Genomic DNA, 25,916 nt, shown 5'->3' with positions numbered 1-25,916 from the left:
AGGCAGCAGTCTAGCAAAACTCAGGTATTGTCTGTTCACACCTTTGTATCAAAGCAACAGCAAATTACAGGGGTCTTTCCGCTGCGGTTCTTTTGTGGGAAGGGAAAGCCCCCCGCCCTTCTGTCTGCAGGAGGGAGTAGGGGTGTGGAGGGGGGTGTGCCCGCCGGTGCCTCTGTCCTCCCCCGCCGCGGCAGCTGCGGCCGTGTCCGCGGCTGGCTGTCACTCGGCTCCCGCCGCGGGTGCGTGCTCCCCGCTCGGCCTGGAGGGGTGCAAACCCGCTTCTCCGGGGGGCCTCGCCGCCAGCCGGGCGCGGGGCGGGGGGCGCCGGGGGCCAGAGGCGTTGGGAGCGGCCGGGGCGCGGTGGGAGGAGGTGCTCGCGGCAGGAGGAGGAGCGGGCGGCCCCAACGTCACTTTCCCCGGCCGCGTGTTTACGTGGAGATGAAGATGGCGGCGCCGGTGGCCCCGCCACGGCAGCTGTCGTCGCTGTGAGGCGGGACGGGACGGGACGGGACGGGACAGGACGGGACAGGACAGCGATCGTGTGCGCCCCGGCTGAGGGGAGGGGGCGGGGTGGGCCCCGCCTCCCGCCGCCGGTAACGGTCTGCTGTCCCGGACAGACGCCATGGAGGACGAGGAGCGGCTGAAGAAGCTGGAGGCAGGGAAAGCCAAGGTAGGAGGCGGCGGCGGCGGCGTGGCGGGGAGGCTGAGGGGAGCGCGGTAAGGCCGGGGGAGGATAGTCAGCGGGGCCGGGCCGGGCGGCGGCGGAGCGTGGCTGCGGCAGGAGCTCGGCTCGGCCTCGCCGCGAACAAAGCCGCGGGCGGAGGAGGCGCTTCGTGCTGTCCTCCCTGCGCGCCCCGGACTCCCCCCGCTGGTCTCGGGCGGCGCGGGGCCGAGCGGCGTTCCTCGGCCGGGGGTGTGGGTGCGAGTGGCCGGTGACAGCGGGCCCCGCGCGGCGCACGCCACAGGTGCCCGTCGCAGGGCCGGGCGGTGACAGCCCGGGCGGCCCCCCCGCTGCGGGGCCCGCTGCGCTGGCGGCGCCGGTGGAGGAAGAGCCGAGGAGGAGGAGAGCTAACCTCCTAACCGCTTCGCACCCGGGGCACGCATTCCGTTTGCCTCTTAAGCCTGGGAAACTCCCTGTAAACCTTTAAGGAAGTTTATAAAACCGACAGCTGTTCCTCGGTGTGGTACTAATACCGCGAGAGAGCCTTAGGAGGCGGAGGATTAAAGATGCCTCCAGTGATGGGGTGAGCTGCGTGGACCAGTTGTCTGACAACGCCGCGCACTACCTGAGTCACCTGTCGGACCTCCGCGTGCGCCCGCCGCTGGCAGCCCTTGGCGCCCGCACACCCGCGTTCAGCCGTCACCGCCTCGGGGGCTGCCAGGCGGCTCAGGCGGTGCCCTGCGGGCTTATCGAAGTGTTAATCGGGGAGCTTATCATTTTACTCTTTAAGTATGGCTCAGTACACACCGGCTGCAAAGCACTTCGCCTTCTGGGCAACAGACGGGAGTTACCACACTCTCGGAGGACCTCTTTTTTACTTCAAAGAAAGCTTTGGTGTGGTCAGTGAGATAAGATAATTAACGGCATTCGTAGGAAAATAAGATAAAATTAGTGTTTTGACATTAGGTATTGGCTGGTTCCTTCCAGCAGTCATTGCTAAATGATAAGAGTTCAGAAGTTTGTAAGTCAGTCATTCATGCTGAAGATAGGCATGTAACTTGGCAGGAGCTAATAGTACAGGTAACAAGAAGACAAGCCAAAGATGTAACTACGAAACATCATCACTGTCTTGTTTATGTGGTGTATGGAAAAGAGAATGTAGTTAGGCTGTGAAGTATTGAATAGGTATTTTGCTGTATTACAGACAAAACCTTTTAACTTGGTATGTTTCTGTTTCTTTTGAAAGACTGTTCAAAACGTACATTGGGAAACTCTCCTAGATGGAGCTGTATGTTTATATAGGAAAATCTGTTCTTAAATGCTTAGAGCAAGAATGGTGTTTACACAACGTTATGCAGTATTGTTAAAAGGCACCGGGACAGATCAGGTACTGGTGGCAGTACAGTCTGTCACACCCAGGCTGGCTAATTCTTTTGCAGAAAATTAGAAAGTAGTTTGCAAAGAAAATGGTTGAAGTAAATTTGCCAGTATTATAAACCACAATGAGGAATGTATTAAGAGAATTTGTATTTTTCTGTCCATGTTGGCCTGAGATTAATACAGAAAATTAATGACAATTACTGAAAAGTGAAACAAAAGCCAGGGCTCTAGAAGGAATTCAATGGCTTCCTTCTTACTTTGAGAAAAGACATGTACACGCTTTACTAATTTATTTTGTATTTTAGGAGCACTGTCATAACAGTCATCCTTCTTCTAGTCTTTTCTGACTAAAACCTAATGATGTTCTTGTAAGTAAATATTCGTCTGAAGACTTTTGTATTCTATGCTTTTAAACATCCCTTGTGGTTTAAGTCATTATAACTTTTTAAAGCTATATGTTATTTACATGGGAAGGGACTGTAAAAGCAGTGTTAGTTTTTCAGGTTTTTCATTGATGGTCTGTGTATTGTTTACCCGTTTTTTAACATGTGAATAATGTAATTAAATGTGTTGTACTGTGGGGACTAGGTCACAGTCTTCCAGTGACAAGTGTCACTGATAAAGGCAGAAAAGAAGAAATTGTGTTAGCAGAGAATGGAAGCAGGAGTTGGTCCTGCAGCTGCTTTTCTCTTTTTCAAGGATACAAACACATTCATAGTAGCATGATCAGTATGTTTCCTAAAATTGCTTGGCTCCAATGAATATTTTCTGCAAACCACAGCAACAAGCATCCAAAAAACTTCTGAGCCTAACCACGGAATGTTGTTTAAATAAAATAGCTGGAAAAGTGTATTAAAGTATGTGTTGTTACTGTGCTAAAAGTGCAGGTATTCCTATAGTGCAGGTACCTTGATCCATCTGCCTGAAATTACAAATTTTAAATATAAATAAGATGTTACATAAACTGCAGGATGAATGTAGGCAATTGGGAGACCGATAAAAGAGTTTAGTAGGTGCCGTAGAGGTGGCTGGAACACTGCTAACAGTGGAGTTATCATTCAAAATTGGGACTTAGATGCTTGTTTGTTTTGTTGCGTTTTTTTTTTCTCAAAAAGTAGGTAACTACTGCCAAATCTCAGTATGTGCATTTTAAGCAATATGAACTTCTGTAAAGCAATCGTTTGTTCTTTTCTGATCATAATGTCGAGTAGGCAAGCTGTGGAGTTCGGTTTTGTGTGAATTTATCCAGAATGGAACTTTGTTTTTCTTTATTCTTGATGTTTTCTTAAGGCACTGTCTCCCCACATAGATCTCTTACAGAGAAGTGTGTTACTGATGGATTTTCTGCAACTCAAGTTTCTTTTGAGTCCTCCTTTATTATTACTAGAAATGAGAAGCTTCAGTCTTACCTTGACTGAAAGGTGCTAAGTGTACTCAAACCTGGCAGAACGGGTCTCAGTGCAAACACACAGCCTTCTGCCAGTACATCATTTGAAAAATGGAATAAAGAGCTCTTGGCAGAAGCTCACCAACATTCATGTGTACCTGGTGACTTTTGGAGACTACACCAAGTCTTTATTATCAAGCAGTTGCACCATATGTTGCTGTTCTGTCTGTCACAAACCCACAAATGCAAGGGAGGCACAAAGTTAAACCCAGTAAATTACGTGCTCCTTTTTCCGGACCTATAGTCGTTCATTTTCCTTTGCCACAAGGTAAATGTGCTGGATGTTAACCCAGCCTCTATAAATGTCTGTCTTCCTTACCCACTAAAATGGTCTCTTTGTGCCCTTATAGAAATCCCTTCTCCCCAGACAAGCAATTTCTTCATCTTAGATCCCAATCTGATTATGGTGGAACAAGAAAAATGTCAAAAAAGCTAGTTAAGGGAAACAGGGTTGACTGTGTTGGAAGGTGGAAAGGAGAAGGTGTGTGCCAACAACAGAAATAGAGATGCATGTTGTTAAATTGATCAGTGCCCCAAAACACAGTGAACTTAAAAATCAATCAGATATATTATGTGAGTGTAGATATATCTGCTCTTACAAAAGACTGCAGAGGATGGTGATTGAAGATCTTGGTGTGATATTTATATACACACGTACTATGTGTGCGTGTCTTTGTGCATCAGTTTGCTTGGAAATCTCATCTAACATGACAGTGGATACTATTTGTGGTAGTTGGGTATGTTAATTTTATGCATTTATTTAACAGTTTAGTAGCTGGCTTTTCTTATCAGGATGTTGCACTATTTTGATCAACTTTCAAAACTACACAGAGTAGTTTGCTAGCTTCAGAATAAAAACGTCGGGGACTCAGATTCCCTTGTGAGAAAATGGCTGCGAGTATTTTGGTAAAGCTTTTGAATTTAAAAAAATATTTTGATTTAATTTATACACACACACATATATGAAATGCACAGCTATTATAACTGGTAAAATTAAGAGATATGAAACTATCAATAGCAAGTTTTATAGAATGGTCCATTTTACAGTACTGAAATTTTATTTGCAGAGTATTTAAATATGTGCATTGCTCCTGTTTAAATTTGTGTTGAGGGAAGGGTATGCTCCCTAGCTGTATGGGTTTTTTTTGTGTATGTGGGGGTGGGTGAGGGAAAGACACTAATTTACTTTGTAAATTTTCTCAGGTTGGTCTAGGATTTCAGGTCTGCATAATTTAACGTCCTGGTTTTCAAAGGTTCTATGTATATTTGTAATACATTCTTGTTGAGGTGTTCGAAGAAATCATGTAATTGTTGAAGAACCTTAAGAAATTAGGGAACTGGTTTAGTTAAACACTTGAGCACAGAACAAGCAGTGTGACTGCTTTTGATCAATAGCAGAGAATCGCTGAGCAGACGGAACAGTGAAGTTTGGGAAGCTCTAATGGCACTCAGTGGACAAGTATTACAGGTTGTATAAGTAATTTGACAGGTTATCTTCACAAATTGAATAGTAAAAAGAAATAATTGCATATTTTGTCTTCTGGTCATGCATGTGAATATTTTGGGTGCCTGAAAATGGAAATGATATGTATTATTAAAGTAGCATTGTCTAAGAGTCTGAGAATGTTTGCTGTTTGCATTCTTACATCTTACTCTTGAGGAGAAAGAAAGACTTTACTTCCTCATCTCTGGCCTCTTTGGACTGAGAAGTTTTAGATTTCTCAAGGAAAGCTGTTGATCAGGTTTTTTAAAATAAAAGACTCAAGCGAAGCATGGAATAATGATGTGCCACAGTCATTAAAGCTCTAATTTAAAACCCCCAGAAGAATTCAACATATGGATTGTGTTTTGTAAAACACAGTCCTTTAAATTCCCTGTAATTTACCTGAAGAGGAAAAAAAGCAGTGTTTCAGTGGTTATTAAGAGTTTTTCATCACAGAAGACAAATTAAATACATTTAAACCTTACATTTCATTAAAGAGCTGGCCTACTAACACATCTTATTTTGCTTTCAGGTGTAGACTGTTCATTTTGTTTATCCTCTATCTGCCTCAAATAACTTGAACAAAAATAATTGAACAGAATCCTGGAAGCAAGAATTTCCTTTTCAGTCTGCGTTTTCTTACCCTGCTTTTCTCTTAAAGTAAGAAGTCGTATTTGGCCATATCACAAAGTGCTGATTTCATCATAAAGCCCTAGTCATTGCTGTCATTCTTCTTAAAGTATGGAGGAGAGCAGCTTTATGGGCTAAAAGATCACAGAATGAGAATGATGCTGGACTACATCTATATCTGAAGATGCTGTGTGTGTATTAGTGGACAAGAGAGGAAGGAACTGGAGGGGAGTCTAGGCTAACTCTCAAGAGTCTCCTGGAAAGGTGCGGGTGAGCTTTGGCTCAACAGATGTGAATGGAAACTGCCTAATCTCTTCCTTTGTAATGAAGCAGGAGAGTGCAGTGGTACTGTGAAAAAATACTATAATGAAGAAAGGGCTTTAAGACAATTTACTTGAGGGAGCCCTTTTTCTAGCACATGAAGATTGTCACAAACCTGTACCTAATTCCTAGGCGTTCCTCTTTTGTCTTGCTAAGGTATTGCTTCTCCTAGGTCCTTCTGAACTTGTGGGTTTTTTGGCTCCTCTTCTTCTTTTACAGGCTTCAATCCACTCTCTCTCCTTCACATCTCTGTAAATTCTAAATGCAAATAGTAGGAAGTATGGCGTATTGCCAGTGTGTATTTTGATTATGAACATGAGTAAGCTTAAGAACTGTTTTTTGTCTTGCAGAAAAAATCACAGATACAAGGACTGAACGTTACCCTGGAGAGAAAACGTGTGGTTTTAAAACTCTGAGTAAAAGCAGATAGGGCAGAAATTGAGTAGGGATGAGAGAGAAACAAAAAGCGAGGTGTTCACCTCACTGTGCATGCTTTTATTTTTGTTCAAAACAGTGGATATCTCTGTATTTTATCATAGAAAAAAGATTTATATACATTTGAGATGTAAATATATTTTATCTATATAGTTTATTACTACTGGGGTGATACATAAGCTGGGATGAGAGATCAAATGGAAAGGTAATCTGTGAAACCATTTTCAAGACACATTCTGTTTCTAATAGCAGAAAGATTGGGATGACTTGCTTAAATGTGGAGTTTTTTAGTAGAACTTAATTGTTCTCTTGAGGATAATAGAACTACCTGCTCTTTACAGTTTTCTCTGTGTTCTTTTTTCCTTAGAAAAGAAGAAAAAGAATTAATTTTAAGTTTTATTTTTTCCTATTGTTCATTTATTTTTTCCTATTTCAAGTTTCTTCTGGACTTTTTTGGATCCTTGTAAAAAAAAAAATAGTACTTGAATGGAAATCTGGGATTTCAACTCTATTTTCAATTGGCACTATTAGAACTCTTACTGTTTCTAAGTGTGTTCTCCATTTTTCTTCTATTTCCTGGTTTTGATCTCCATTTCCCTCATTCCAGAGATCTATTCTTGCTTTCGATACAGGGCTTGATTATTTGTTTTAAATGTTATTGTCAATATACCCTTTTATTCAAAGTTCTAAGTAGCTGTTTACCTTACAGTGGTCACACAAGGTAGAATGAGCTTAAAGTAATGCTTGCTTTCTTCTGAGGATGCAGATAAGTATCACTTCAAAATAACCTTTGTTCTGTAGCCAGTTTAGAGAAAATTGTCTTTAATCCAAGATGCCCAGTGAATTTCACAAAAAGAGAGAAATAACATAACACAGTATTGTTGGTAGCACTATGAAAGCAAGAAGTTGCATTGTAAAAACACAATTTAAAATGTTTTCTTGCTGTTCCATGGGTAAAGAGAAGGAATTACAGAAAAGAAAGCACAAAGTTGCTCTTTGCCTACATTCAAGACTTTCTTCATTTTAGCACTGGTCTCTACCTCATTTCTATGGTCTGCTTTCCGACTACTTATTTTCTTAGTATGGGTGTTGCAATAGCAAAACAGAGGCGACTGCAACATTTGTTTCTCTCAGTTATAACAGTATCTAGACAAGTTTGGTTTTTTATACTGATTTGGAAATAAGCATGATCACCACCACAAATTCTTTCTAAAGTACTCAGTAAAGTGTATCTGATACTCCAAAGAAAGTAGATTGGACCTTTTGGCATATATAGGTGTTACCAGAAAATGCTATACTTTTTCCCCACAGGAAATAACCAAACAAGTAGGTGCTTTTAAATATTGATGTACAGAGATATGAACTGCAGAATAATATATGGTTACTGTAGCATCTTAGTGTTTGGAATAGTGAAAAATCTGATGAAAATGAGGACAAAAGAAAAAAGGACCTGCTGAAGTAGGTCCAACTTTGTTGTCCTACCTTATACTGCAAGATAAGATCATATACTAATAACACAATTGTTGGGAATCCTGATTTGGGGGCTGAAAGCTCTGTCTTGAGTATCTGCCCCATAGCTAGAGATTTCAATGTATTGGTATGTATTTGTTTCAAAATCATTTCGTTACTGGTACCAGCTAATGTGACACTTTGAATTTGCAAAGACGTATTGATAAATCTACTGCAATTCAATGAAACGTATCTGATAATTGCAGTATTTTGACTGCTCTGCTGAAACATAAAGTAAATAGATCTTGAAATTTATGATGATGAGACACTTGTATGTTGACTGCAAAGTGCTGGCATGCCATATTGTGTTGATGGTTCTGGTGTTCCTGTTTCTTGAAAGAAACCTTAATCTGCATTTTCACATGATTTCTTGAGAAGCCAACATTTTATATTATAAATTACCTTTCCTACAACCAGTAGAGAAAAGACAGAATTAATACAAATATTAAGATTTCTTAGAATTCTTAGTTTCTTGGAAGTATGGAGTCAGTCTTCCTGCTTCCCCCTCTTCTGAAAAGGAACCCCAACAGGCTTGCAGATAGAACAAATTCAGTAGTTGTCAGCTGGGCAAAAGAATGTGAGACTCTGGAAACCAAATACTAAGCTTAGGAAAGTGGGGGAGTGATCAAATCACAGTTGTAACAACCCTAAGTTGTAGCATCATCATAAAACAAAGAAGAGGTAGTCTCTTGGACCATGCTTCTAAATCTCAAAACACAAAGAAATTTTAAGACTCTCCACAATCGGAGATAATAATTTTAAAGAGAATGTATGCCATTTTGGTGATATTTCCAGGGGAAAGCATAGATTTGATGAAAACTGTACTGCCATGGGAAAATTACAGCATATCTCCAAAATTATGATCCTGAGCTATAGAACCAAGAAATTTGGTGGAGTTGAAGGGGCAGAATAGATGGGATTCTGGGATTGAGTATGTTTCTGTGCAAATATTGATAAAATAGGTGTTACAGAGAATAAGCAGAGTAAGTTGTGTACGAGCTTACTCAAATCTGACTTCACTGGTAGGCTGTGATTTAACAGAAGTGGTTATCCCTTAATCCTGGTTTTGTTTGCTGAAGTTTTTACTTGTCCTTAAACTCTTACTTCTCTGTGAAGAAACCTCCTGTTCCAACCACAAAACAAGGGAAAAATATTTAAATGTTCCTAAATCCATTTATATGGAGGTAGCTGATTTAACATTAGGACCATATATTGAGAATACATATTTTCAATTAAAAGGTATATAGGAGAAATATCTTACTGTTACAGATAATGCTCCATAACAGTGATAAGAAAACCCTGTCTAGGTATGTTTAGTAGTATGTTGTGCTAGCTAGCATAATTGCTGTGTTTAAAGAGATAATGGAAGTCCTGACACGAGTCTCCTCAAAGAGGGATATGTTACCTAGATTTTCTTCGTTATTTGGAATATATTCCAGGAATTCAATTTTGCTTTTTTTTTTTTTTAAAAAAAAAAGCACAGTCCACAAGATGAGTCTGGAATTTTGTGAGCAATATCAGTGACTTTGTGAGCTTGCTTTTCTCTCATGATTCAGCAGCGTGTAAAAAATAATAGAAGCGTGCCAAAATAAAACAAGCCTGTCAAATCTTGCACACTGAGCATGAAATTCATGCAGTTGGTTCTTCCTTATGTCTGCTCTGCTCCTCACAGAGCTGTCTCTCACAAACCTACTGAGTTTGGGGGCTTTATTCTCACTCTGTCCGTTCAGTGCCAGACATGCCACATGGTATGGATTCATGTAAAAATTGTATAAATAAAGTGGGGAAAATGATGAAGCGCAACTGAGTTTGACTTGTTTTAAAGTGTTTTACAATTTATTAAAAAAAAATCAAAACCACAGACATTTTTTAAAATGAAAATTTAAAGTTTTGTTCAGTTTCTACACAGAGTTGGAGCACAGAGGTGGCCAGAATGCCTACGAATAATCTCCTAAAAATGTATCTCAATTCTCCAGACTACTTCGAACATCTCACCATTAATGTTTGTGAAAAGATTGCCTTTGACAACTGGGTGGAAGTCATCAATCACTTGTATTTATTAAAAAGGAGTGGCTATCAGTCCCTGCTTAGCTTCAACAGAATTTAAACTGTTGATCTGTATCTGAAAAGCTGATTGTCTTGTTGCCAAAGATGTAACCTCTCAAACTCTGTATCAATTCCATGGCACTCATCAACTTGAAAAAACTGATAATCTTGTGTTAGTTATTAATAAAGTCTTATTTAGACATAGTCTGTTCTTTCTAAAGATGCCTTTTTCTTTTAGACTTCTTAGTTAATGAGAAATTGAATACGAGCAAAACTATTCAGATCTTACTGTGCTTTATTCCATTCCTTTATATGTTCGCTCTACCTTTTAAAGTTTTTTTTTTTTCAATTTTTGATCTTTAAATATCTCTGACATAGATACATTTTTATTAAATGACACAGTGTGAAGTGGAGGAGAAAAAAACCTAGATGTGTTCTACATAAATACAACTAAAATGGTTTACAGTAAAGTTTTTGCTATTGTAAATTCTTTCTTTTTTCTCTTAGGAGGAAAAAGTTAAATTTACATGAATCAGGGTAATATAAGCAGTACCTAGAGATTCAAAGTAAATTGATAGTTGATGCTTTTTCTAACATCCACAAAATACTCTCTTCAGCCCTTTTCAGCCAACTGCTGATAAACTCTTCTTCCTCATTTAGTATATAGAGTAAATGTTACAGTGCAGGAGGAAAGAAAAATTGCATTGTTGTGAAGTGTAGGAGTCCTGCTGATGAGGAAGAACACGCAGTGGGCTGCAGCCCCTTTCTTGCAGCATCAACACAAACCAGAAATGGCAAATGCTTCTGTGATTTAAGTTTTCTTGCATTAGCTACATAGAGAAGTCTAGACAAAGCCTTTTCAGATACAGATTCTCTCCATGCATTTCATTAGGTGTCTCAATATCGCTGCATCTTTAAAGCCCTGTAATCTAGAAATGGTAGTCTTTTAAGTTAATTAGAATTTGCAGTTGACTATTTGCAGTGTGTTGTGGAAGAACAAACTGTGTGAGCTGGAACGGAGTATTGATTAGGATCTCACAGGAAGCAGCAATTGCCTGGTTATAGTTTTCTTTAGACATGTCAGGATTTTTCTTGTAGGATTCTAATCAGTATTCATGATTTTTGAGAAACAGCTGATTGCCCCCAACCCTGGCCCCCTGGAAGCTACATTGATGCTTGATAATACGCCATAACCAAGGCTGCAGGCATCAGTAAGATTTTGTTTATACTCATTAGGGAGTCTCAAAAGACTAGCAAAGATTGCTCTTTAAAGGAAAGAGACTTGTCTAAATGAATTGTCCACATTAAGGTCCCTGAGGATCTGCAAAACTGTTAACATGAGAGTGCCTTTAGGTAACTAGGGCTGATTCAGACAGAACTTCTTGCTGAAAGTCAGTGTGGTGTTAAGATTTTTGACACTGTTTGACATGGTCTTGTAAGCAAACTAAAGACTTGGTCTAGGTACAATCATCATTTGGTGATTACAACTGAATAAAACATTGTTCTTAGCATTATTTTTCTTTTAATGGCTTACTCTCAAAGTAGGTGGTCTTTCAGGGGCCGGTGTCACTCAGTATTTTCATTATTAACGGTGGAAAGAATGCATGGTTATATGTAGACAGTACTAAACTGAAATGGGTGGCGAACACGGTGAAGGGGCTTAGAATTCAAAATGATCTGCTACAAAAGGGCATGAAACAATACTTAAGGCTTTCTTTGTCTCTTTGATGATAAGGATTGTCCTTGGGCTTCCCAGGTCCCTGAGTCTAATAGCAGAATTGGTGGGAGTGAAGCATTATCCACAGTACAGAAGGTCAAGCTGGGGACCACTTAAGCAAATTTGATGTACACAAATTTATGGGACTGAGTGTGATGTATCCAAGCATCATGGAGGAGCTGGCTGCTGTCATTACAAGGCTATTCCCTTGCTCATCTTTGAAAGGTCATTGTGATTAGGAGATTCCAAATGAGCAGGGAAAAAAGCAAACAGATGCATCTTCAAGAAGGGCGAGAAGGAGGAACGGGGGATCTATAGGAAGGTCAGCCTGGCTGTAGTCTCTGGGAAGATTATGGAAGAGATCCGTGTGGAAGCCATGTTCAGGCACATGAAGGGCAAGAACATGATTGGAATTTATCAAGGGGAAATTAATTGTCCTCTATGATGAGCTGAGTGGCTCAGTAGATGGGGAGAGAATGGTGGATATTGTTTACCTTGACTTTGGGAAGGCATTTGATGTGATCTATTAGAGGCTATTTGTAAGCAAGCTGGAGGTAGGTGGACTGCAAGGTGGGTAGAAAATTATCTGGACTGCTATGCTCAGAGTGCTGATACAAAGTCTAGCTGGTGGCCAGTAGTGTTCCTCAGATGTTGAAACTGTGGCTGGTACTGTTTGATGTTTTTATTAATGACCTGGAGAATAGGAGGGAGCGTGCCTTCAGCAAGTTCATGGATGATACCAAGTTAGGGAGAGCAGTTAATGAACTGAAGCATAGGGCTTCTTTTCAGAGAGACCTTGATAGTATGGAGAAATGAGCTAACAGAAAACTCATGAAACCATAGTAGCAGAAGATGGTAGAGGAAAGTTCACATGCTTTCCCAATGGCAGAAAGGAGGAATTTCAAGCTTCCATTTCATTACTGGGATGTAACAGTAGTCAACAGGATCCTGCAGTGATTAAAAAAAAAGGTGATGTTGTGTGATCTAACTTGAAGCCAGAAAGGGATCCTGCATTTCACAGTAGTGGTCAGCACTGTTGTTTGGGGGTCCTCCTCCTCTTCCAGGATAGGCAACTATAAACTGAAGAACAGACAGCTGAGGAACGTCATAAAAATTTTGGTTTGGATGATCTCTCTGATGACTGGCAGGGAGATTGATAGAGATAGCAAAAGCACAGAGTTTTTGTACGCAGTGTTTTCCTTTCTTCAACATAAGATCATCATTTATATGCCTGCAGCATCCTGTCTTGTTTTCTACACACCTTCCAATTTATAGTGAATGAGAAGGTAATTCTACAAATGGCAGTATCTCAGTACAGTCTGGGTGCTGATTAAGGCCAATCCTATGAGGAAAAAATATAAAGACTGTGCCATAATGCATGCATACTCTACATCAGGGCAAAACTGATTGCTACGTGCAATCCCAATTTTGGAATATTTTTGTTTTTCATGAGTTCTTTAAATTAAGCCGGACTGTGCTTTTCTAATGTGGTCAGCTTGGGTAGGTAATATTCTTGGGTTTTACCTGAAACAAGCCAAGAATAACTTGAGGTACAGAATTATATTATCTTGTAGCATGATATATGTTATCCCAGGTGATAATGGGCTGATGTGGTCAAATCTTTCCATGCTCTCCAAAATAAGTCTGTATTTTGGAGTATTGTCTTCATCCACTGAGAGCGGGGAAGAACACCTTTTTGATTTGGGCTATAATGTCCACGTAGCTGTATCTGTGTGGGGAAGATTGATTTCAAGTATTTTATTAGGAACCCACTCAAATTAATGTATGGAATGCCATAAAGCTGGCATACTGGCCATAAAGTAAATTTATTCTGATGATTTTTCCCCAGTTGAAAACATAAACATAATGGTGTTCTGCTTATAGTTATTTCATACATAAATGCATCTAAAGCAGAATATAAGTCACCCTGGTAATACTCAAAATCAAATCTAGTGCAAGTAATTTGTATTTAGAATCCTGTTATTAGAAACATGAGAATCATTACTTTCCTTCTTGAAGCTTTATATTTTCTGGTTTTATTGTTTAATGTTAATGTTAAAAGATCAATCTTTATAAAAATGTAAAATATCAGCCTTAACTTCTAAACATGTAAGACAATTAATAAGTGGAAGAAAGTGTCTGTGTTACAAATATAAACTTGCAGGTTGCCAGTAATTTGATCGACAAGCGCCAAGTGGAGATACTGGCAACTGTTGCTTTTGCATACTTTTGTATTTTTGTAGTTGGCTTTTAACTGGCAAGCACAGATGGCCATAGGTTATGATTTTTGTATGTTTCTGAATTAGAGAAAACATGTATATGGTATTTTAAATTACATTGTCTAAATATCATGTGTTAACTACTCTATACGGGTTTTGATTTTAATTGCCAAGTTGTAGTATGGGATTTTTGGAACCAACTATTTTAATATTTTGGTAATAATGTGAAAAGTTTCTGTGCCCAACTTTTGAATAACTGGAAGATTTGTTCTCAAGTAACTTCTCGTTAATAATGTTATTTTGTGATAGTAGCAACTTTAAAAAGTTGTTTTCTGAAAAAATTAATCAGATTTGACACTATCAGGCCTTTCTCTTGCTGATAATAAAGAATATCCTATCACAAAGTCAGAATTGGTTGTTTCAGTACTTCATAAAATATTTAGGACTGCTCTAACCCAGAGTGTAAAAGGATTTTAGAGAAACCCTGTGAACTGCTGTTTGAAGGATCAGGCTTGTTCTGTCCATTCCAGGAAGTTCAGTGTACTGTGTAACTTCCCCCCCACCCCCTCAGAATCCTAGCAAAAATGAGGACTAAACTCAGTTTTCTAGGGTGTGAATTCATAGCTTTTATTGCTATTTATTCTTGGCAGTCTGCTAGAAGCTTATAGAGGGGCTAGGAGAATTGAATGGCAATAAGAATCTGAAGATATTCTATAGGAGCTTTTTTGTAGTAGTATATTTAGCTCATTTATGTAAAGTCAGTGTACTGTTTCTCTCCGAAGTTAACTATACAACATACTGTGACTTTAGGGGTCCCATAAAATAAAAACATAGCTCCTGCTTTGTTAAATGAAACTAGTTCTCTCAGGGATAAATTGCAATTATGTGTGGTTAATAAGGAGAAAAATGGTAATTGAGTGGTAATTGTGGAGAAAAGTTACTGAATACTAGACATGAAAATAATTTTTTCTTTTTCCAGAAGGAAACTTTACTCTTTCCATCTATTATTACAGAAATTTACATTGGAGTTTAGCCTTACTTTGGGCTCAGGGGAAAGATTTTTTTCTCTCACTTTTTCACTGCCTTGTGGTCTTAGGAATGTTTTCCTAAGGTTATTTTTTGGGGAAGAAGGGCAGCATTGTAAAGAAAATTACTGAACAAGACAGAGATTTGTTATCTTTTTGGGCACATGTAGTATTTAATGACATGGTTTAATTGCTTTTTGGACTATTCCTATTCTGGAAGACATTTCTTTTGACTTGAATATTTTTTAAAGACATAAATGTAGTGAAATAAACATGCTTAATGCTTAACTCTGTTACTATATTGCAGTTGTTTTCTGAAAATAAATTGTTATCCTGAAAGAACTCCAAAGGATTAATTAAATGAGTCTCCAGCTGTTGATTTAACTATATATAGTTAAATAGCTGATATAACTATACGCTTGTTAAAGAACAGGTGCTGAACCGGTTGCTTTAAGAAGAAATAAAGTGAGGTAACTACCTAACCCAAATTGTTAGTAAATTTTTTTTAGTGATACAGAAGGCAACACAGTTACTGACATATGTCTGATGACTCTGCTGCTTTCCAGAAATTCAAGTTCTGAATAGATTAATGATTTAATGCCTATATTTAACCACTAAGTTGCTACTATGCTGTAAAACAAGTTTTCTTTTGAAGCCCGCTGAAGCTTGTTATCTGTGAATGTCCATTACTTCTTTCTTTATTTCTCTTTCTTGTAGTGTATGCTTTGTTTAAATAATTCATTGTGAACTGTTCGTGAAGTATGGTTCTGTAGGTAAGAATGAGTAAAACTGATCCTTGTTGTCATTCACTTGACTGCACTGGGTTTATAGAAATCAACTGCAGTAAATGTAAAGCCTAGAATTATAAATTTATTGAATCAAACACAATATTGAAAGAAAAAGCAGATATAAAATTGGAAGCTAGTACGTCATTTTAATGCTTAGGTAACATGGGGACTCTCTCTCATTTGCCTTCTATTCAAGAGGGCTGTATCTGCTTTTTACTTCTAGAAGACAACTTGTTTCACAAGGCTGATTTCATCAAGAGTTCAGTGGGAAAAAAGTACTTAAAATCCTAACCAAATTTGTAATTATACAACCTTACAAAAAATGTCAATGCTAAAGCTTGCTGAAGAGTTCATATTTATGAAATATTGTACTAATTATGGCTTTCAGTCTAATGATTTTTCTGCCAAGTGTATTTTGTAGGCATTACTTTAATCCGTCCCAGTGGCTTTAAGGTGTGGTACCTTTTGCAAGTCCCAGGCCTTTTTTTGTTTGTTTGTTTTACCTTTATCTTCATGTGATTGAATTTATTGAACACAAGCTTTGTCTTGATTGCTTTGTATCTCCTAGACCAGTAGGGGATACACAGCAATCTAGTTTCCATTCAGTTTGTGTCATGTGTAGCCTACCTAATTTAGTTTACTACATGCCACCAGTGGCTTAGTTTTGTTAGTTTTTCTTAAGTTCTAAAGCAATATGTGACAACTTAGAATTTTGACAACTTTTCATTAAGATGAGAGGTATCATCTTGTTATACATCCAAGACCATGATAGGTAAGGTTGTGTCACCTTTTGGAGCTCAAAAATGTTATTTATTCTTTTGTCTGTGTCCTGGTTCCAGCTGGGGCAGAACTTTCTTCCCAGTAGCTTGGGGGGTGTGCTGTGTTTTAGGTTTAGTGTGAAAGGAGCGTTGATGGCCCATTGATGCTTTGGCTGTTGCTGGGTGGTGCTTGCACCGGGGCGGGAGAGGCGGGGGGAGCACAGCCGGGGTGGACCCAGCTGGCCAATGGGGTATTCTATACCATGTGACATCATGCTCAGTATAAAAACCGGGGGGGGGGGCTCGCCCCCATTCGTGACACGCGGTCGGTGAGCAGTTGCATTGTGCATCCATGCTTTGTATATTCTGTTATTGTTGTTGTTCTCATTGTTATTATTACTGTTCTACTTTGTTTTATTTCAATTATTAAACTGTTTTTATCTCAACCCACGAGTTTTCCTACTCGTGCCCTCCCAATTCTCTCCCCCATCCCACCGGGGGGGGGGGGCGGGGGTGAGCGAGCAGCTGCGTGGGGTTTATTTGCTGGCTGGGGTTAAACCATGACAGTCTATCATAGCCTCTACCACTTACTGTTCAGCTGCTAATTGTTACTAAGATATAATCATTTTATATCTTGATTTAAATCACCAAAGATCAAATTGTTTGTTCACTTCCTAGAGTCTGTCTTTTGGTTGTGTCAGCAAAACATATCACATCCTGTGTTTCCATTCAGTAGGAAAGTGATACTAAAATCACATTGTAGGCTCTGATGTACATTTTTAACAGCAACTGTTTTAGCTAATAGAACCTCGTCTACATTTACATCTTGTTTAGGGTCCTGCGTTTTAGTGAGCTTACTGTCCTAACATGGATGTCAGAGCTGAAGTTACCCATTGCCTCATATGGATACCAAAACACCCCAGAGAAACACCCCAGAGAACTGGGTTCAGCTGGGGAGTAACTTACTGGTGGTTTGTACATATTATTAAATTGCTGAAGTCTAGTGGATTTGCGTGTAGATATAAACATGGTGGCATGTAGAAAATCTTTGCAGTGTAATAGCCTAGTGACTGAATTTTATGACTCTTTTGAAGATTATGACAACACTGAAGGTTGCCTTCAGTGCCTGCACTCAGGTTAGTGCCTGAGGATAAATATTTTTTGGTATTTTTGTTTATAAAGGACTGTGAGATAACAAGTTCATACAGGCCGATGAACAGTACTGTAACTATATGGAAAGCAACTAATGCTTTCAAAGTATCTAAATCTTTATATTAGGATTCATTTTCAAGAATTAATTAATGTACAAACCCACCTGCTGGGTGCAAATTTTCAAAACACTTTCATGAGATGTGAGGAACGGCATGGCAAAGCAGTGAAGTTTTCTAGTTCAAAAAGTTGGTGAAGAAAATCATATGACTCGTTAAAAACTAGCAGTTTAGCAAATTAAATAGTAAAACTTTTTTTTCCCCTCATTCTTTTTGAAGGATAAAATGTAACTGAAACATTTGTGTCTCCTTTGTTAAAATTTATTTGACCAGATTTTAGCTCTGGCCTGGAATCTCCTGGCTTTGGCAAGCTGGATGATTTTAGAAAGGCTAAGCGAGGAGAGGGGGAAACGTTTTTCCTTGCTGGGGGCTGAAAGATTTTCTTAAACACATTCATTAATCCATTCGTTAACATTGTGGTAATTCCTCCTCCTTCCCCACCTCCCCTCCAAAAATTGTTTCAAAAGGTTGTAGGACACTGAAGACTGACTTTGTCTCTGTGCCATTGGGTTTTTTTCAGCCTAGCTGAAGAAAGCTTCAGGATCCAGTTTTTAATTAAAGTTGGTGTTACACATAAACCTAGTGGAACAGGAGTGTGTTTCTGTCAGTGCATAATTCTTTTGCCTTCCCATTATTACCAAGCCTTTGAAACTTGGGGGAGAAGCAAAAGATATACCGTGCCTTTTGAGACAGCACCCGACTGGTGATCTCCCTCACTTAACGCAGAGAAGAGGCTCTGTTTTACGTCAGCTGCCTTGGCCTTGATGTGACAAAGACTTCCTAATGTTTCAGGCTTCAAGCATGGATGATCTGTGCTTTTTTACAGAGCAGCATGAAACAAGCTTTCTATTGCCCTCTCATTTTTGTCACTGACAGCTTTGCCCAGTCCACTTATTTCCTCTTTGCTTTGGGGAAATACGGTACCAATGTGGGTCAGATGCTTTTTTCACCCTCTATATCAGCAGAGGCAGTTTTACAGCATTCAGTATGAGAAAGATAATGTTAAAAAGTAAATAGGAGCAATATATAAATCATGTATGTAGAAGTTGGTTAGTTAAGAGACCAGTTGGGCAATTTTTTTAGTAGTTAGTTTGAGGCATTGCTTTTCCTGAAGCAGTCCAGCATTGAAATGCGCTTGGTAACCTGACTTGAGGTGTATTTTCATACACTTAACTTCCATTCCTTCTTCAGAAAATAACCCAACTGTAATGAACTTAGCTGTTCCTAGGTCTGTTCCTGTTTAAATTCTTGGGACATGGAAGAGCAGACCAGATCAGACCCACACTAATTCTGAGGCTTTCCAGCTCACAGTGCCATCTGGAGGGGTTCATTCAAGTTCAGTGCCCTTCGTTATTAGCACTGACAACAGTACTCTAGCTTGATACAGACTGCTAAAAAGAATTGCCCAGTGTGCTGTTCCTCTCACTAGTAGGTGTTGTCCTTCATGGTACTTCAGCTATAAATGTAAATTGTGGTGATCCCATTGGTTTTCTTCAGAGTACTGCAACGGCTGTCTCTGAAGCTGAAAGACTCTCAAGCTTGTATTTAGGTAGAAACGATAGCATTTCTTCTTTGGAAATTTTCGTAGCCTTATTGGCATCCTCTAATACTCGTGAGCCACTTAAGTCTCCATAAGGGGATGCATTCTAAGGTCTTGCTCATGTTATTTGGGAAAATCTGACTGTGAGTGCAACATAAAAATGAGTAGGTTGGAAATACCTCATTCCTGGGCGATTATTTTCTTGTTCATTCAGCCTAATGTTTCCCATTTAGTAAATTCAGCATCTGTTGAATGGAACAAATAAACTAAAGCTCCATTTGCCTCAACAGATAAGCAGATTGAAACTTGCAAAGAACATTAATTCTTTACTTACAGTTTGGATTTTCAGCTATGTGACATAATATGTTGAATATATTTGCAGGTTGCTTGCTCAGTTATCTTTCTGTAGGTTTTTATCTCAGGATTTGAAAAGAGTTGTGATACTCTCGATTTGTTGATTAGCAGAAAAGAATAATAGAATAGAATCAATAGACTTCACTAGAAAGATGTCTCTTTATCCTCTGTATTTGATAATTTTCCATTCACCTTGCTCTCAGTTATCCTTTTCTTAGTATAGGCATCAGGAACCTAGAAGATGCAGGCGACACTGTAAATTTGCCTACGCTTCAGGAGTTAGTGATTTAGCAACAGTGCTTAGAGCTTTCGAGAATATGACAGAAAGTGCTGCTTTCTTCTCTAATACAGTTACCAGTTAGCCTGTTCAACACTTCTTTAGGGGGCAGACTGTCAAGCTTTTACAAAACTTGGTGGCCTAACAACAACAAACAGCCTAGGCGAGGCTTTGCTGTATAAATCTCAGTGTTGCTGTCTCCCAGACTCTCTTCCTTATCCCTTTTGAAGGCCTCTTATCTGCTACTGTGGAACATAAGAACGTTACTGTGTATTGGAATCATAAAACTAGGTCTCAGGTGAGAGAGATTACAGTTTTTTCAGTTTTTTTCAGTTATCCAGGGAAAGGTGGAATAGATAACCTGAGACTTAAACCAGAGCACATCTCCAGCTTCTGAATGATGTCAAAATTTCAAATTCAGATTGGCCTTTTTGGTTTGTCCCTATTGGCTTGCAAGACACCCAAGTCAAGACTTCATAGGATGTATCTGTGCTTTATAGATGATCAAAATAAATCCCACCCCAGGGCCCTGCTTTTTGTCCTTTGTGTGTCACTGAAAGCCTTTGTAGCAATAATTGCTTACCTGTGATCAAGGGGAGTAGTGACTTATCCTTACTAGGGCAGGTGAATCTTAAATTAATCCTTCACCTTTTAAGACAAGTTATCAGTCTGTCTTAGTCTAAATATTTTGGTTTCACTTTCACCCTCAGTAATCATTCAGAAATTATACCTTATTATCATTCAGTGATGAGGATTAGGAGCATTATCATTGGAAAAGCCTGAGCCTTTCTATCACAGGACTGTTTATGATCTTCTGTGAGTTTCATGATGCACTTGAGTATCACCTTGCACTTGCAGCCAGAGTCTGCCTGATTCTGGGATATATTGTAGTTGTAACTTGTACAACACAGTTTGCCACAATGCATGTTACACATTCAGATGCAGCTTAGAGCAGACTCTGGCATTCACTCTATATGCAAAATAAATACCCCTTTCTCAGACAAATCTGTGGCTTTTGTGTTGGTGGCAAGTCCCAAGCAACACCTGACAAAGAATACTATATATACTTTTACCTACCCTCCATGTGCTTAGTTGCAGATACTGCTCCTGTGTAGAATTTCAGTCTGCTAGATTGAAAGTTTAAGATGTGCTTTCTGCTGTTAAATGCAACATTTACATCAAAGCACTGAAGCTAAGTGTTGTTTGTTAGGCTCACTGGGCCTTTTCCCACTGTATTGTGAGACCAGATTCTCAAATAACAAATGGCATTATTGCTATCAAATTCTGTTTTAGAAAACAGGATTGCATAGGGTCTTTTCAGTCATGCAATAAGTAGTTAATCGGAAAACTGGTGTACTGACAGTTGGATTCATATATTAGTTATTTACTATGGTGGCATTGAGAGTCATTTCAAAGAGGTTTGCCATGGTTTCTCTTCATTGCTGCCAGGGCATGCTGCTCACTCATATTCAGCTTGCTATCCACCAGGACTCTCAGGTCCTCTTCAGCAGAGCTACACACCAGGCCAGTCAGTCCCCAGCTGTTACTGCTGTGTGGGATAATTCCATCCCAGGTGCAGAACTTGATGTTTATCTTTGTTAAATCTCATGCAGTTCTTTTTGGCTTAGTTTTCCAACATGTTGAGGTCTCTGTACGGTGGTTTTTCCTTCTGGTGTATCTGGCTTTCCCCCAGTTTAATGTCATCGATGAACTTGGTTAAGATGCATTCAATTTCATCATCCAGATTATCTGTAAAGATACTGAATATTATGGGACTGCCAATTTGACTTTGAGCCATTAACCACCTCTCTGAGCTATGGACAAGAAGATTCAGAAGTCCTTGTCTTCTTATATTGACTGAGTGATCTAAAAATGACCTGGTCCAACACAGAACATTTCTCACTGGATACCAGACTGTTTGAGAACTTCTGACAAAGAGCAAGTCCCCTTCAGCTGAATGTGTCCTACTCACAGAAATTTAAGCAGTATCTGGAACATCTTTTGAAATTATAGTAGTTGCGAAATGCTACCATGATGTAGATCTCCATTCATGCTTTTACTGCACAGTGTAGAAATGAAAAAGAATAATTACTTGCCTATAGCAGCTTCTCTGAAGTTACTTTTTGTTGTCAGTCTGTAAGTTCACAGCTCATCCTTCTGTGCTGCTTCTTTAAATATGATTTTAAAAAAGAAAGATATTTTGTACTTAAGAGGAACTGTGAGAGATGAACAGACCCTGCTCTTTCTGTAAGAGGTGCCTATGCAGCACTGAATTTAAGACATGAGCATTTGATGTTACTAAGTTAAAATTTGAAGGTAATAAAGTTTGTGTACAGGTGCATGAAGTATAACTATACTTGTACAGGATATGCTACCTATAAACTTCTTGTCTTAGCAATTAGAAGTTGTTTTTTAAACAATAAGTACAGCAAATATTGTTTAACTTATTTCACTACACCTTTCTTCAGAGGCACTGAGCAATTTCAATTCCTGTTAACTGTAGTACCTTTGAAAATGAGACTATCCAGATCTAATACATTGTCTGAGAATGTTAAAGAATAATAAGCAATCATAAGGTAGCGTCCAGTTTTAAATGAAGCTTAATGTGTTTCTGTTTTAAAAAGTGTGTTATGCATGTGAAAGAAAAATATAGCTATTGATGCTTTATAAATGTAACTTTTAATTTTCATGGATTTTTTCAGTATTTTCTTGTGCTGATATATGGGCAGTGATTAAATGTTGCACCTTTTGTTCAGATATTTTCTATTTTTTTTAAATGCTTAAGAGAAGATTAAGTTTTGCGTTCTGTTGGAGCCAAATTTTATTTTAACATGCACTTCTACTCTAGAAATAGTTCAGTCAGACCATATTTGAAATTAATCGATGGACAGTGTATCCCAGCGATCTAGATTGCTGTAGCACAATTGCCAAAGGTCAGAATGTGCTGAAGATAGCTGAATAAATAAATAATGCCGCTGTTGTAATTATAGCAGTACATTAACTGTCAGAATTGAGATGGTTTACATCAGTAAATCCCCACCACTCTGTAGGTTAGTTCCCTTCTGTCTCAAGACTATTTAGTTCCTAACAGCAGTTGATTCTCCTCTACTTTTCTGACCGTCTGGCAGTTGGAGGATATCAGCATTTAAAAGCTAAGGTAATGTTATACCAGGTGTCTAATTTTGCTGCAGACTGTGATGTGGGATTGGTGCTAGTATGTTGTTTTGGGATTCATAAGTAGAAAGAAGTTATAATTAGAACTAGATAAATAAATATATCCTCTAAATATCTAAGTTGTCCTATTTTACTGCAGGAAATGATTTTGAAAAGTATACCTATTACTTATCTGCATGCTGCTCTGTTGTAGTCTTGTTACTTTCAGTAAGTGTTTTTCTGTTTATAAGAGGCAACGAGTCTTGTGCATCCACAGAATTTAGTGCTAACATCCAATCGCATCCCATTTTTCAAATTAATGGAAAGCTGAGCAGCTGTTACAAATGGCACTTCTGGAAATCTGAAAATAAACAGTAATTTTTCCCAGACAATTTTATTGTAGGTTGTTATGCATTAAAAGGAAAGAAACATAGTTTCATTCTCAGAGTTTAGCTTAAAACTTCAATTTATTTATTACAATTAAGAATGTAATTGTACACTGGATATTTGATAGAAGTAATTCAGACATAAACATGGACTCCATAATATAATTTTCTAAATTGTTATAAAGTGGCCATGTTTGTTTCCAAGAGGATTGCTTTTTTGCCTAGAAGCAGGACTTGAAAAACTTACGAGCTGGAAATTGCAAGTTGTTAGTTATTTTAGATGCAAAAGCTGAGAGTCGAGGATAAGGAGCAAAATCAGCTGTTACTGACTACTGGAAAACACTGATGGAATTTTTAACAGGATTCAGTACTGCCTGGAGGATCCAAGGTCTTACCAGCATGATGGGAAAAGCTGGAGGCAATGTGCTGGCAGATAGGCAGATAGTGAAAGAAGACTTGCTCTAGATCGGTTTTCAGATGTGTTAAAACCCATGATAAAGTTGCGTCATGGCTGACTGTGTTCCTGATGCCTTCCCAGGGTAAGGTACTCCTTCTCTATCACTCCTCAGAGGCGGATCAATGCAGAGAGCCTGTTCTGAGTGTCCTTTAGCTTCTGTTTTTGGATCCTTCCTCCTCCCTGAGTAACTCCTGTGTTTACATCTTTTGCTCTTGATTGCAACTTTTGTAACTCGACAGAGACTTGACATTGAATTGTTTCAAAATTGCAGATTCAGAACTGACAGAAACAGTGTTAAGTTCTCCATAGACTTAGTTTTGGCATTATCAAGCTGACTGCCTGGGAGACAGGGTAAAGGAATGTATAGTTGTATCAGCTTGTGTTTGTTTCACATTTTGTTCACGCCGGAAAAACTATTTTTCTAGAAACACAAAATCTGGAAATATTTTTCTGTTTTTATTAAAGTTCTAATTCTACAAAATTTGTTTTCCTTAGTTCCCATGACTGCTGGTGGACTTTTTCCTGCTTGTCATTGAAATGTAGATAGATCCTCAACTCTAGTTCCTGAGTCCCATTTTCTGAAGGAATTCGGTATCTGAGACTCCCCTGTCTTGATGTGAGCATCATAGAGTGTATTTGTTCAGCAGTAGCTTTTTGTTATACTGCTTTTCTCATTTCTAGTTTTTTTTAAATTTGATTAAAAATGTGAATTTGAAGCCATGTTGCATTAGTAGCTGGACAGTTTTGTGTATACGTGAATGTGCGGCGTAAGAAGTGCTATGATTTGTGCATGCATCCATCACTAATAGTGTAGTTATTTCCAAAATACTAGATGCTCCTACAGAAATTGTCAGCTGAGAACTTGTATAATACAAAAATACAAGTTTAATTTGCACATACATTTAGCTTTCATATGTGCCCATCTTCATCAATGTTTAAACAGAAAAAATAAGGTCTGCTTTTAACTGCCATGGTGGAGTTTAATCTGTTAATTCTGAAGAAATGAAAGTCGACAACTTAATTTTGAAAGGAGAGAAATCTGGCATACCCAGATGCCTCAGCTAAAATATGCAAAATACTTGAGGAGAGACATGGAGTAATTTACTTGTCCTTGAGCTACATGTCTAATTTTGTAGACAAATAAAGACTGTAAAGCTGCTTTAAAAAAGCCAACTTAACTTTCCATTACAGAAGGTTTCAATCAAGTTGGAGAAGAGAGTTCTTGATTAGTGGCATTACATGTCTTTCATTATTTAAAAATAAAAAGTAAAAAAAGCAAAATCTCTCAGTAGTTACACTTGAAGTCAGGTTATCTGCTTTATGTCATTGTGGCATTTGGACAAATTCTGTTTGTCTTTTGGATAAATTGAAAACTATTTTGTTGAGGTAAATTTACAGTTTTAAGTGAATGTAGTAATGTCATAAGGAGACATTTTTCACCCTTCCCATTTTTGAGAAGCTAAATCTATGCTTTTTTTTTCCTCTCTTAAACTTTGAAGTCAGGAGGAGACTATCCTGTCTTTTCCTGTTCAGAATTTGTGGAGTTTATAAGCTTTAATAGATTTTTGGTGAAATAATGAAAGTTGCCTATTTAAAAAATGGGGAAAAAATCATGAAGTTGAACTAATTAGAGGTGTAGTAGGGAGGAAGTAAGTATTAAATACATAGGTGAGCATATTTGGCTCAGCAAATCTTCAGGTCCTCCTCCTGTAAACAGAGCAGGAGCCATATGCCAAGCTGTCAGTCGTCTTAAGAATGGAGAGGAGTCTGAAGAAACCCACGAAGAAATACAAATAAAGGGACATGAGCATAAACTAGCCAGAAGTCAGAACTGATCTGTCAGGGATGCATTTATTTAGATTGGGGCTTCTCAGCTATTTTGGGGACAGATGAGAACTAGAGAGCACTTCAAGTGACAGCTCACACTGTAACCGAACAGTGACTGGGAAGAGGGATCCGTGCGTCCTGCTTGATTTGGGCCTTGCTGAAGAGGTTGGATGGAAGCCTGGCTTTCTCAATTGGTGAATATCATGAGCTAATTGAAAAGCTATCTTTTCTATAG

General features: G+C 38.8%; 1 protein-coding gene across 15 annotated transcripts in view; it reads left to right on the top strand.

The window, feature by feature from the left end:
- The first annotated feature begins 418 nt into the window (after window positions 1-418).
- AKAP9 (A-kinase anchoring protein 9) overlaps window positions 419-25,916 on the top strand; it is a 120,720-nt gene continuing 95,222 nt past the window's right edge. For 13 of the 15 annotated variants that reach the window (XR_012672696.1, XR_012672695.1, XM_075143795.1 and 10 more), the window contains exon 1: window positions 428-670. Coding sequence is in view for 12 of the 15 variants with exons in the window: in XM_075143795.1 (XP_074999896.1) it covers window positions 623-670 (48 nt within the window). In the remaining 3 variants the exon portion in view is untranslated. Of the gene's footprint in view, window positions 671-24,351; window positions 24,471-25,916 lie in introns of those variants that run through there. The other 2 variants (XM_075143801.1, XM_075143804.1) reach the window with 2 other exon arrangements.

Source organism: Calonectris borealis, chromosome 2 (assembly GCF_964195595.1).
Source record: "Calonectris borealis chromosome 2, bCalBor7.hap1.2, whole genome shotgun sequence".
Lineage (NCBI taxonomy): Eukaryota > Metazoa > Chordata > Aves > Procellariiformes > Procellariidae > Calonectris > Calonectris borealis.
The sequence above is the reverse complement of the archived record's forward strand: the minus strand, read 5'-3'. Positions and strand labels throughout refer to the sequence as shown.